This window comes from Anser cygnoides, chromosome 1 (genome assembly GCF_040182565.1).
Source record: "Anser cygnoides isolate HZ-2024a breed goose chromosome 1, Taihu_goose_T2T_genome, whole genome shotgun sequence".
In the NCBI taxonomy this organism is placed as follows: domain Eukaryota; kingdom Metazoa; phylum Chordata; class Aves; order Anseriformes; family Anatidae; genus Anser; species Anser cygnoides.
This window is the reverse complement of record NC_089873.1, coordinates 24,808,118-24,820,884: the sequence shown is the minus strand read 5'-3', so window position 1 is coordinate 24,820,884 and position 12,767 is coordinate 24,808,118. Positions and strand designations below refer to the sequence as shown.

The 12,767-nt window shown below is 39.9% G+C and overlaps 2 protein-coding genes across 13 annotated transcripts in view; one reads left to right on the top strand and one right to left on the bottom strand.

Annotated features, from left to right (window-relative positions):
* The window catches only part of PTPRZ1 (protein tyrosine phosphatase receptor type Z1), a 141,226-nt gene extending 135,922 nt beyond the window's left edge, over positions 1 to 5,304 (top strand). For all 7 annotated transcript variants that reach the window (XM_066990755.1, XM_048065626.2, XM_048065625.2 and 4 more), the window contains 4 exons: positions 1,286 to 1,432; positions 1,719 to 1,861; positions 2,501 to 2,636; positions 4,246 to 5,304. In XM_066990755.1, the coding sequence (XP_066846856.1) occupies positions 1,286 to 1,432; positions 1,719 to 1,861; positions 2,501 to 2,636; positions 4,246 to 4,386 (567 nt within the window). In that variant the 3' untranslated portion in view covers positions 4,387 to 5,304. The remainder of the gene's footprint in view (positions 1 to 1,285; positions 1,433 to 1,718; positions 1,862 to 2,500; positions 2,637 to 4,245) is intronic.
* Positions 4,497 to 12,767, bottom strand: part of AASS (aminoadipate-semialdehyde synthase) — a 34,917-nt gene continuing 26,646 nt past the window's right edge. For all 6 annotated transcript variants that reach the window (XM_066990768.1, XM_066990777.1, XM_048065630.2 and 3 more), the window contains 2 exons: positions 6,823 to 12,237; positions 4,497 to 5,684 (listed from right to left, as the gene is read on the bottom strand). In XM_066990768.1, the coding sequence (XP_066846869.1) occupies positions 12,119 to 12,237 (119 nt within the window). In that variant the 3' untranslated portion in view covers positions 4,497 to 5,684; positions 6,823 to 12,118. The remainder of the gene's footprint in view (positions 5,685 to 6,822; positions 12,238 to 12,767) is intronic.

Sequence of the window (12,767 nt, the reverse complement as noted above, 5' to 3'; positions counted from 1 at the left end):
AAGGACATAGAGGTGCTTGCGAGAGTCCAGAGAAGGGCAACGAAGCTGGTGAGGGGTCTGGAGAACAAGTCTTATGAGGAGCGGCTGAGGGAGCTGGGATTGTTCAGTCTGGAGAAGAGGAGGCTCAGGGGCGATCTTATCGCTCCCTATATGTGCATTAAAGGAGGCTGTAGCGAGGTGGGGGTTGGTCTATTCTCCATGTGCCTGGTGACAGGACGAGGGGGAATGGGCTAAAGTTGTGCCAGGGGAGGTTTAGGTTGGATTAGGAAAAACTTCTTTACCGAAAGGGTTGTTAGGCATTGGAATGGGCTGCCCAGGGAGGTGGTTGAGTCACCATCCCTGGATGTCTTTAAAAGATGTTTAGATGTAGAGCTTAATGATATGGTTTAATGGAGGACTTGTTAGTGTTAGGTCAGAGGTTGGACTAGGTGATCTTGGAGGTCTCTTCCAATCTAGACGATTCTGTGATTCTGTGATTTTAATTGAGGTGTAATATGGCTTCCTAAGCCATTATTGGGTATGGGAGAAATAGGAGATTGTTTCTCTAGTTCATCTAGTTGACTCTAAACAGTGAAAGAAGCTCAGGTGTTCATCTTTTATGTGTAATTTAATAACAAATTAATATGGTTTTCTGTTACTAGAAATGTATTTTAGGAATATCTGAGAGCTTTTAGCTTGGTACTTTGAAAAATACTGAGGCATGAAAAGCCATCATGTTTGGTTATGAGTTTGGATGATAGCCATGCATATGCTTTGGAGAGTCTTGCATGACTGGAAAACCATGGCGGACCAAAGCAATGTACGTGTTTTTTTTTCCCTCATCGAATGTTTTATGAATGTTACACTTCCAACAAAACAGGTGGATTTTTAAGTTAGCCTTTGTAATAATGGAGGCTGTTTTGCACCAGGAGGTGCTGGTTCTTTATGATCCCTGTAGGAAAGGCTCTCAGACTCTGTAAAATATCATTTAAAATGGTCTTTATTAGAGGTAATGCTATACAGGAGAGGATAGCACACATCCAGTCTGTCTGTGTGGCACAGAGCAGCACAGCACATGTTGGCTGTTCTGTGACTGACTAACTCCAAGGCATACCGTGTTCTGGTCAGGGTCACTACAAAGGTGTCTGAAAACCATCACATTTTTCATCCCATTCAGATTTTGAGTAGCCAATTTAAATCTAGATGTCTGCATTGATTGCATACATGGCACGTTATTATGTTGAATTAATTTTTATTTTAAGAGCTGAACAGTACTCATTTTTATGGCTTTTGTTTTTTCCTGGAGGCTGAAGATGAATTTGTCTATTGGCCAAACAAAGATGAGCCTATAAACTGTGAGAGTTTCAAAGTCACTATGATTGCTGAAGAACACAAGTGTCTGTCTAATGAGGAAAAGCTCATAATCCAAGACTTTATTTTAGAAGCTACACAGGTAACACTGTCATAAACTCTCAGGATTTGGTTTGTAAAAGGTAATTCCTATGCTTTTGTTACATTTTCTATGGTAAATGAATGGTAAAATCCCACGCCCTTGAAACACCCAGGGAGGGAGTAATCTCTATAGGCAATCTGGGGATACTGGGAATAAGACAGTCCAACTTCCACAGTGGTGGGGTTCTGTATCTGGAGACTGGAGCCAGACTGTAGCAGAGGCAAGGATAAAAATCCAATCAGTCAATCTTTCACCGAATTGATTTATGCTTTTTTCACTCTTTTAGGATGACTATGTACTTGAAGTGAGGCATTTTCAGTGTCCAAAATGGCCAAATCCTGACAGTCCTATTAGCAAAACTTTTGAACTGATCAGCATCATCAAAGAGGAAGCTTCCAACCGTGATGGACCCATGATTGTACATGATGAGTAAGCATTGCAGCCTTCAGTTGTTTTGATGCTTTTGTGTAGAGCCATTTGTTATCTCATTTACAGTGAAAGGAACTGAAACAAGCCACAAAGTCTGCACCTAACAACAGTGTTGCTGCTTCTGTTTCAGTCACATCAACAAGAGAAACGTTCTGTATTTATCCCACTCTGAATGTTCTCATTTCAGTTCTATCATTTTGATAGTCTAGATAATTGCTGAGTTGGGCACTGGAGAGGAAATTGATCAGGGCTTCACTACATGTTATTGAGGGAAGTAAGACTATTGAGATGAGGCATCTTATCCTCCGCCAGCTGTTTAACAGTGGCCATAAATGCTGAAATGATGTAAAAGGGCCCTGAGGCCTTTGGGATTTGGTTAGTAGTGGACTGTAGGAAAACATGTCTGAGACTGGCTCTTAAAGACTTTCCAGAATTTGTAGCCAAAGGCTTTGAAGGTTGTGTTAAGGCACTGCTGTGCAGTCCTGTTTCAGAAAGATGCAGACATCACATCACAGAAATTCATATTATCGGTTTATCCTGGCTTCTGTATTTTCACCTGTTGTGGAAACTTGACCCAGTTTCTAGAGACTTTTCTTTGAGCTGTGTTTTCTGTTTTGTTTTGTTTTTCGCTTAACAAAGGCATGGAGGGGTGACAGCAGGCACTTTCTGTGCACTAACAACACTCATGCACCAACTGGAAAATGAGAACTCAGTGGATGTTTACCAGGTAGCAAAGATGATAAATTTGATGAGGCCTGGAGTCTTTACAGACATCGTAAGTAACAAGCAAAATGTGTACAGTTTTTTTTCTAGTATGTGTGGTATTATTAGCATGCTTAGGTCTTAGGGCAACATTATTGCACCATCAGTGTGTTAGTTTCTGCATGAGTTAATCAAAACTGTCCTCTAGAAATGCTGTAGTGGACCTGGTGCTTATTCCAAAATAAGGAATTTCCCATCAAACTGTTACGTGGTTATCAAGTGAGCTTATTCCAAATGTGCAGAGGTGCCACGATACTAATGAAATCTGCACAGTGTCATGTAAATAATGGTTTTAATCCAACAAGGAATACATTTCTACTCCAGCTAGGCCCTGAAGTAGTTGCCCTGTTTTCCCATTCAAGGATGGGCTCTCATCTGTCATGATCTGTTGAAGGGTCACTTGACACCATTGTCACTGTGCTTACAGGAAGAAAAGACTTGAAAACTGTAACAAACTAGAATTACCTACTAAGACAGCGTCAGACAGATGAAAAATCATTACAGAAATAAAAAGCTATGAACCCTGCCCTTGTTCATACCACTACAAGTCTGAACACTGTGGAGTTACACTGGACACTGTAAGGAGAACACTTTAGAGTGCAGTGTTAGGGGCAGGGCTACAACATTTCTGGCAGCATAAACAGGACATGACACAGGACTGACAGATGGTTGTAAGGTGCAGCTGCCTCTTCCCTTGTCCAGATAGCACAGACTGAGGTACCTGGCAGATGGCACAGTGAACGTGGGGACACTTCTCACCTCAGCGGCACCATCAAGTCCTTCGCTAGCCTTGCCCTATAAGCCTCCCGCAAAGACCTGGGCTCTTTATCTCAGAATTCAAATTTCCCATGCTCCTGCCATTGTTTCCTACTCACTGCTCTGTCTACCCCAGATGTCTTAGTCCACCCTAATACTCCCAACCTATTTAGTCTGTGCTACTCCTCTCTTTCCATCACAGGAGTTCTTTATATTCATATATCCATCCTAGAGGCCAACATATCTGTGCCCTTTCAGAGCATCCACGGTTACCTGGTGCCTGCTGTCCCAAGATGCTGCCCTACACAGAGCCCCCAGTGGTTTCCTCAGCAAATCTTCCCACAAATTTCAAATTTCAATCTCTCCTCCTACACTTCACAAGGTCTTCAAAAACAGAAACAGGAACGACGAGTGCTATAAATAAATAAATAAACAAACAAATCTGCCTGGATAGAATTCAGAAGAAAAAAAAAAAAACATGTTTAAGGGGAAAAAAAAAAGGAAAGCTAACAGCTAAATAGTAGCCCTAATCCCGACTCCATTCAGTCAGTGGGAACTTTACAATTGACTTTAACAAAGATCATATTTATCACATAATGTCTCTTTTAAAATACGTTGCCTTTTTTTTTTTCCCCTGTAAACAGCACCTGTACTGTGCTCTTTAATGTTGTGGTCTACATTGGTGCAGGGGGAGCCATTTGTCTGAAAATTAATAAAGCTGCTAAGTAACACAATAAATTGTGGAGCACGGTACATTAACAGACTGACACATCAGGTGTTAATTACTTCTGAGTGACAGCATTACAAGGTATTCTAGTGCTATTATTTATGACAAAGCACTGAACTTTTCCTCTTTTCTCCTTCAGGAACAGTACCAGTTTCTGTACAAAGCTATTCTAAGCCTTGTCAGCACGAGGCAAGAAGAAAACCCTTCAGCATCTATGGACAGTAATGGCTCAGCTTTACCTGACGGAAACGCAGCTGAAAGTTTAGAATCCTTAGTTTAATTAACAAAGCAAATTAAACACACACACACACACACACACTTGCACCACATCGGTCACACCTGGCGTTTACCATTATTATTTTCAGTTTTATACTTTTTTTTTTGGGGGGGGGGGGGGGGGGAATCTGTCCAGCTACTGTATGTATAATCAGTTCCCAACCTTCGTTCCAACAAAGTCATTCCTGTGACACATGACTTTACTGTGGAACTTTTATCATTAACAATGTGTGCCTTTTCTTGAAAGATTTCTTGTAATACGTTGCTATGTCTGGACTAACTTGATTGACTTTTACAGTGTTTCTAAGAATTGAATTGTGGTATGTTTTTTCAGTATTAGTTTTTGATTTATCTGGCTTTACTTTTAACTTAAAAATACCATATTTATAGATGTTAGGGGATTCTCAATTACAAACAAACATGTTATGGTTTTAGTATTTGATTTATTTGCCGTATTTATAACAATTTACATTTGCTAGAAATATAACTTTTAATATAGTAGAATGTAAATAAAATACTGTTCTCCATAACATTCAACATTTTAAGATTTCAATTAGACATTTAGAATAGTAATCTGATACTTACTGTAAATACTGCTACTTCTATAGTGACTCCATGGACCAAATTTATATTTATAATTGTAGATTTTTATATTTTACTACAGAGTCAGTTTTCTAGTTCTGTGTAATTGCCTTGTTAAAATGATGTAGTCCAGTATGTTCTTATTTTAACAAAGTCTTCTGATATATAATTGTGCATCTTACGGAATTAATCTCATATAGCTGCATGTGATTTTAACTTTTTGTGGGGAATAGAAATCATTTGTTTTGAAATGAAAAGTTTTTATGAGAATAACACCTGTACTTGGCATTGTTAAATTGTTTTTACCTATGGCATTGCAAAAATAAATATAAATATTCCAGTCTGTGCCTAGCAGTCTTCCACACACAGTAAACAGTCTGCATTGTCACATGGGAGAGATTTTGCTTACAAGAATGACTCAAGACTGACCTGGAAACAGCTGCTGCTGTTTCTGCAGAATCTGCGAGCTCAGAAGCCAGTTTTGGAACACTTTTATGGTTTCCAAGTCAACTCTTTTAGCCTCTCCTTGCAGGTCTCTCAGCCTGGTCACCCACAGGTTGATGGGTGGTTCCAGGCTTTGTAATCACCTTCATTGCCCCTTCACAAGATTTCTCCTTGCTTTGGCTTTGGTTCAGATCATTCATTCAGGTCCTGAGCTCTTTGCTGCCTCCTTTTGCAAAGCAAAAGCCGAACTCCAGCAAGCAATAAAATGAGTTACCTCTGCAAGAACAAAAGCAAAATGTTTCAATTTGGCCACTCATCTGTTTTCTACAGCCTTCTGAACCAGCAGGAGAAGATGCTGATTATACAAAAGGTTGTGGCATTTTGGAGGGTAGAAGACCCTGGAGCAGAATAGATTTTATTCTTTTATTTTTTAAAAAAAAAAAAAGTTCTCTCATATAACTCCCCATTAACCATCTGTGAAATCCAGCCTGAATTAATGGCACTATTCATAACGTTAGTCTCTCACTGGCAGTGTTCAGCAGTTCCCCCTGTAACGCCCAGCAGTCCCTCAGGATCTGTGCAGGTAGCTCAACCCCAGGCCACAGGTGCCAGCCTTGTGCCTGCAGATACCCATACCCACCTCTTTCATTCAAAACCGTAACAAATTGATTGAATAATTCAGAAATGAGGGGACATGTTTTGCTGAGCCAAGACATTTTGCCAAGGCATTCAGGTTTTACATGTCTTTTTTTTTTTTTTTTTTCCTGTGGTCCTTGTCATGCTTCCATAGTTGCTAATGCTGAAATCCAGAAAGAATGGGATGGAGATTTGATTTCTATGTGCAAGCTAATTTACAATGTATCCCTACACAAGTTAAACATCTTTGAAAAATGGAATCTATTTTTTTATTATTATTATATTTGTGTTGTTTTGAAGATGGTAAGAGTTACAAATATACAGAATCTGCTCCTTGTCCCAAAACATATACATTTCTATAGCATTGTGGCATTACACATACACTTTCTTCACAGCATTCAGGCACAAAGTGTAAATATATATGTGTATATATATATATATACTTTGTGCCTGAATATATATATATATATATATGTAGTAGACACACATATAAAGGTGTGTAACGGTTGCACTTAAAGAAAGGCAATATACTCTTTTTCCAAGTGGCCTGAGGGTTGCTTACTACTTCCTCTAAAGTACTCAGGTTGACTGAAACCCTGAACGTGCACATCTAGGTTAATGAGGACAGCTATATTATGTAATTCCCCCCTCTCATCCCAGAAACATAGTATGCACTCAGACACAATTTTTCCTCTCTTAATCTCCAGGGGTACATGTATGAAAGAGGTTAATTGTGATCTTATGGTCATTTCCAAACCTTATTCCATAATCTTCTTACCTTATACTTCTGCTCTTCACCATATTAGCACACAACGTAAGAAACTGTAATGCTCATCTGCTACTCCTCCAGCCTTTTCTTAAGGAAATCTGGCTTGCAGCCTTACATAACTTTGCTTTTTCTTTTGATATCTTCTATTAATGTATTTGCAATTGCATATAGTTGTAAATACAAAGTAGTTTTTAGGCCAATAAATTCTACTACAGTTTTCAAGCCTATAAGGACCAAAAGGAAAAAAGGAATCCTCCTTTCTAAAATCCCATCTTGATATAACTGTTCCTTTCAACCTAAACTGTTTTGCAGACATTTTAAAATGATAATCCAAGGAATCAGCTGTTGTTCAAGGTTTCTTCCAGAGATGTTTGTAATCACATTCATCATCTTAGCATGCTGACTGGTTACTTAAAACATAAGTGCTTAGGATAATCTCTTTACTCATACATATTGGTTCTGATCTAGAAAAAAAATAAGAATCATAAAAAAAAATCTTCTATAATCTTCAACTGTGATGGATTACAGATTTTAATAAATGCGTGTCAGTTCCTATCTCAGACAAAGGCCATATTCTAATTATTTTTTTCTTGTAATCCAAGCTACAGACTCAGAAGACGTATAGCCTGCCTTTACAAACTGGGTCAAGAGTGGAAAAGATGTTATGTATGTCCTGCAAGAAGTAGGATATTAATAAACATGTCCATTTAAGATTTTTTAAACAAAGTTACAACCATCATGTATGCTTAGGAAACTGTAAGTAAAGAGTAAAAACAAACAAACAAACAAACAAACCCACTAGTTTGCTATCATCACCAACTTTTCCTGATCATAGTGTGATTTAACACCTACAGAAAAGCTTTATAAAAGTCGACAACAAGTGATTAGTAGAACTCACGGCTACCAGTAGAATAGCACATTAGTTAAAGACCTTGGTAAGGACTTTGAAAACCAGTTGACTAAGCCAGCTACCAGTTTTATAACAATGCTTTGTCTGTTCATTGTGACACCCTAGTACAACACATAAAGTATCAGATGAGTTGAAACTTTCTTTGGTAAATGCTTATACCAAGATGAGTTTAACAAGTTTAAACTCATTTCTCTTTCTAGTGCTTCTGAAGCATAAGCGAAGTAGGGCTGGGAAGGAGTTTTGGTGCCATGTTGAGGTTAAAACAGAAACAGAGACCCAGATAGTACAGGATGTCTGAGATGTCCCAGTTCCATGGTGCTGGTGCCAGAACTTGAGGTTTGATGCTGTGTACTTGTGTCAACACAGGATGCTCAGCCTGGGTGACCTTCCAAACAGAGTGCCCCATCCTGCCCTAAAGATCCATCAAGGCAAAAGCCAGTGAGTTACAGGTGCCACCACCAGTGGCCATGGTCCATGCTAGATCCTCAGGCCATGGGAAGACTTTGCTAGAGCTGTCCCAACAGCCATCCAGTTGCAAGCTGGCATTTTGGAGAGCACAGAGTGCTTCAGCCTGGGCACTTAATGCTTTTGCTGCACAGAGGCTAACTGAGTTTCCTTTTCTCTAGTGTATGAGACAATAGTTCATTGGTGACGTGCCAGGAATTACCACATCAATTTTATATGCTGCAGTGGGGAAGAAGATGAAGTATCTAGAATGTCTTCTAGCAGTGCTGCTCCAAATGTGGGTGCAATCCAGCCCAGCACCATTTCCCTCCCACCAGCCTTGGTCTGAGCACCTCCACTTCCACTTCTACTTGGCTGCTGCCACCCAAACACTCAGCCCGCTAGAGACTTGGGTAGGACATAACCAGTTTCTTTGGGTTTCTAAAACAAAGGAAAGGGAAGGCCAACTGATGTCCAGACTAGAAAAGTGTACTTAGCATTAAGAATGAGAGATGGAAGAACAAATGGAAAAATGGAGCAGATGGCACAAGGAAAAGCCTACAGGCTTAGTTTGTCTGCTTCCCTGGAGCAAGGCTAAGGTCTGACCATCCATTTCTGTTTCGTAGGTTTATGCTTTGGTGTGTATTAAACACTTTCAAATGCACAAGAAGGAAGACAATGCCCTCTCTCAGGACATTTTGCCACGTTATTTTCTTTTTAAGACAAAAAAAAAAAAAAGGCCTTTCTGCCTTACTGAGGTCATTCCTCTGTATCAGGGAAGTCAGATCCTGTGACCCTGTGACTGGTCACAGGGCATTTGAGATGGTCTGATTTGCTTTCATAAATTCTTCTGGACACTCAAAGCTAAATTTTTTTCTTCTCCCCTTCCTATTATTATTTCTCCAGCCTTGTCACAACCCATTTACCCCAGATTTTTTCCCTCCTTCAACAGCTGTTCCACTATAGGTTTATGTCATTTGTCTGGCAGGCATATGTTTGAGAGTCAAACACCAAGGAGAGAGAGGCTGTGCGTAACCTGTCTCATGCACCTGTCTCAGAAAGCGGGATCTTATCTGTTATAGAGAGCTGGCACTAAAACAAATTCCAAAGTGAAAAACAGAGAGGCACAGTGACAAACAATCTGTTCTCTGGAGCCTGATGTGAACAAACAGCTTAAGAGCCCAGGCACTGAGAACAGAAACCAAACCACGTATTCAGCTGCTTATTTGGAAAGCAATGCCCTCAAGCTGAGATGGGTAGTGAGAGACCAAGCTTTCATTGCTTTCTGGGGCACAGGAAGACATTATACATCTATTGTTCTGTAGCTTTCCACTAAAGTGCTTAGGCACAAGGACAGCTACAAGATGTGCTAAAACCATTTGTGTATCTTAAGACTATAGCTGAAGATGTCGTGATACAGTAATAGCTGTAGTGTTAAATCTGGATACTTAAACAATCCTTGAAGAGTCTTTCCTTGTGAATCTGGCAAGAAGTATAAAAAGGTATTTGATGTACATAGGGAAGTACATGTGTTGACACACCATCTATGTAATAAATAAATCCCATTCATTTACATCTCATCACGCGGTAAAGATGACACGACAATGACACATAGGTTTCTGGATTTATTTTTCAGGCAATCTTGTGTGTAAGATACAATTATCTTTCCAACAGTATGCAAAGAGGACTAAGAAGACTAATCTTCATACAAAAGCTGAACAATACATTTAAGCCTAACTCAGAAAACAAAAAGCATTGCACTGGGAAACAACATTCTGATACAAAATTTTTCTAACATAGTAACAGTGCTTCTTGAAGAAGACACATTGTAGTGCTCATTCCTTTTATGTTCCAAAGTCATTACAGACATTAAAAAATAAATCCAATTTCCTTTGCATATTGCATTTTTGGGCCAAAAAATAAAACATCCAAGGTATACATACAGAGTCATAACTCCATGGTTGTGTATTTGTGGGGTAAAAGAGAAAAAGAGAATTCTCAAGTGAAATCCTGGTCTCACCCAGCATTGGAATGGAAGAGACCAGCAGATACAAATTTAATTCTAAACCTTAGATTTAGGCCTCTAATCTACCTGAGGGACAGAGGCAGCAACAGTGATCAGAACATTAAGTCCAGCAACTTAGTGAAACCAGGATTTTATCCAATACTCAGAAAATGCACGGCAATGTAACAGACTCCAAATTCAACAGCACAAAGGCATTCACTGATTCAATGTAAAAAGCCCTCCTCTTTAACAACATTATTATAATAATGTCCTTCATTATTCCTTCTCTCTTTGGCTCCTTTCACCTTCCTCTTTGTTGCTGGTGCTATTTCACCACATATGCAAAAAGAAATTCCAAATCTTGAGTAGCAAGTCTTGGAGATTAAAACTGCAGTTATACTTATGGTTATTTTTCCTACCAGACAGAGCAACACTGGGAACTCTAGCCCCTCAGGACTGTGGTAATAGAACTATGCCGCTCAGGAGATGAAAGACTGTGCGTTTATCAGCAAAGTGCATTTGTGAGCAAAGTTGAAGGTGACAGCTTCCAGAATCACTATTCAGCTTTAGAGAAGGGGAGTTCCAGACAGCTGCACAGGTACTAGTGCAGCTGGCATCTGCACGCAGCTTTGCACAGACCTAACTGGTAAAAGTCTAACCCATACTTGCATTGCAAGGTGGTATAGAAATCCCTGAGCTAAAGTACACAAACAGCCCTGAACTGGAAGGAAGCAGCTGCTGTTTAGTGAGAGAGAAGCTGAACTCAGACTGAAGTTCAGTTCTGGGCTGGTGCAGCTACACTGCTGCTAGAGCTGAGCTGGCATGGCTGTGCAGCACAGCACTTAGCCTCAAATAAGCCACTGCACTGGCAAACCTTCATCAGTCTGAAGTGGCAATGAATTGAGTAGTATGGATAGACTCCCAAAGCAACAATTCAAAAGCATGATAGCAAAAGGACAGAAGCTAACTCAAAAAAGTAATGATTTAAGCCTCTAAGCCTACTGCATTTCAAAGCTGCTTATATTAGACAGACTATTCCCTTTGTAACAGTACTTAACCTGGAGGAGGCACATGGGATAAGTGGAAAGAGTAAACATGTCATTTAGAGCAGCTTGTGAACACATTAACTGTGGTATATTTAAGAATACCCTTCCTAGCTGCCGAGCTAAATACTAATGTGCTCTCCTAACAGCAAAAAGCAGCACGTAACAGCTATTTCAACGTATCACAAACAGCTTCCGCTCTGTAACAGGAAAGGGAATGGAGGGTAAATTGTTTTAAAATTAATCTGGTGGACAGAGGGAGTTAAGTTTACATTTGTAAGAGAGGGATTTCACAAATATTAAGATCTAGGTTCAAACAGCTGAATATCTTCAAGATTTAACAGGATTTTATTTGCTAGTAGTGCAGAACTTTTAAACTATTTCTTGCATATTTTTATTGTGAAAATGTTCACAAATACTGTCAAAGGGAACAGGACAAGACTTACAATTCGAGTATAACTTCTATCTCTACTAAATTGTTTACAGCACATAAAAAATAAAATAAACTCAAACTTAGTAAAGGGAATTCATTAAGCAAACTTCTCCTTCAAAAAAGCCACTTGTGGATTTTCCTTTCAGCTGAGTTTTGACTCAATAATAACCCTGTACATTTAGAAGATAAATTCTATTTATAAAAAGAAAAAAAAAGATTTTAGGAAAGATATGAGGAAAGATTTCATTGATGCTGAAACGTGCATGAAGGTGTAACAGCTTTGAAAGGAAAACACTAACACATGCATCTGGGCATCTACAGTTTCTACATCAAAGTCAGGCAACTGATTTTATGGAAGGCACCATTTGGGTCTGAAATACCAGATGCTGTCTACAACTGGTCCAAATTTAGATTCTTCACGTTGTGGTGGGAAAACAAAGCCAAAACCGGATTCAATCCATTGCTTCCAGTTACTGTCTGATAACACTATGAGTACTGTATACAATACCTTCTGCCCTAACACGTTCAAGTATTGGTCCATAAATCTTCTTCGTCAATGGTATAACCATGCCTTTGACATCTATTTCACCTGAAATAAAGGAGAAAAAAAAACAGCGTTATGTGTTAAAATTGTTGTGCGTCTGTGCCCAGGTGCTGGCAGTGGGACTGCCAGGCTCCTCTGTGAGGAGCGGCCAGGGCTGTCCCATGCCGGACACAGCTGGCTCCAATGGGCCCAACATGGGGCACGGCTGGACCCAGCACCCAAAATGGGGCACCTCGGAGAAACATATTTGAGAAAGGTTCAAAATGCTGCATGGCAGTGGAAAGTGAGGAACAAAGTACAAGAAAAAACTGTGGGCACCAACATCAGAGAAGGAGGGGGAGGTGCTCCAGGTGCCGCAGCAGAGCCTCCCAGTACACCCTGTGGACAGCCCACACTGGAGCAGTGGAAAAGTTTGAGGAGGTAGAAGCAACAGGGACAAACTGTTATGGACCAGCTGCAACCCATTCCCCTGCACCACTCAGGGCCAGGGAAAGGAGTTGAGGAGTTAGGCACAGAGACGTGAAGTTCAGCCTGGAAAAAAAAGAGAAAGGGGGGAAGGTGTCGTTTTAATTTGT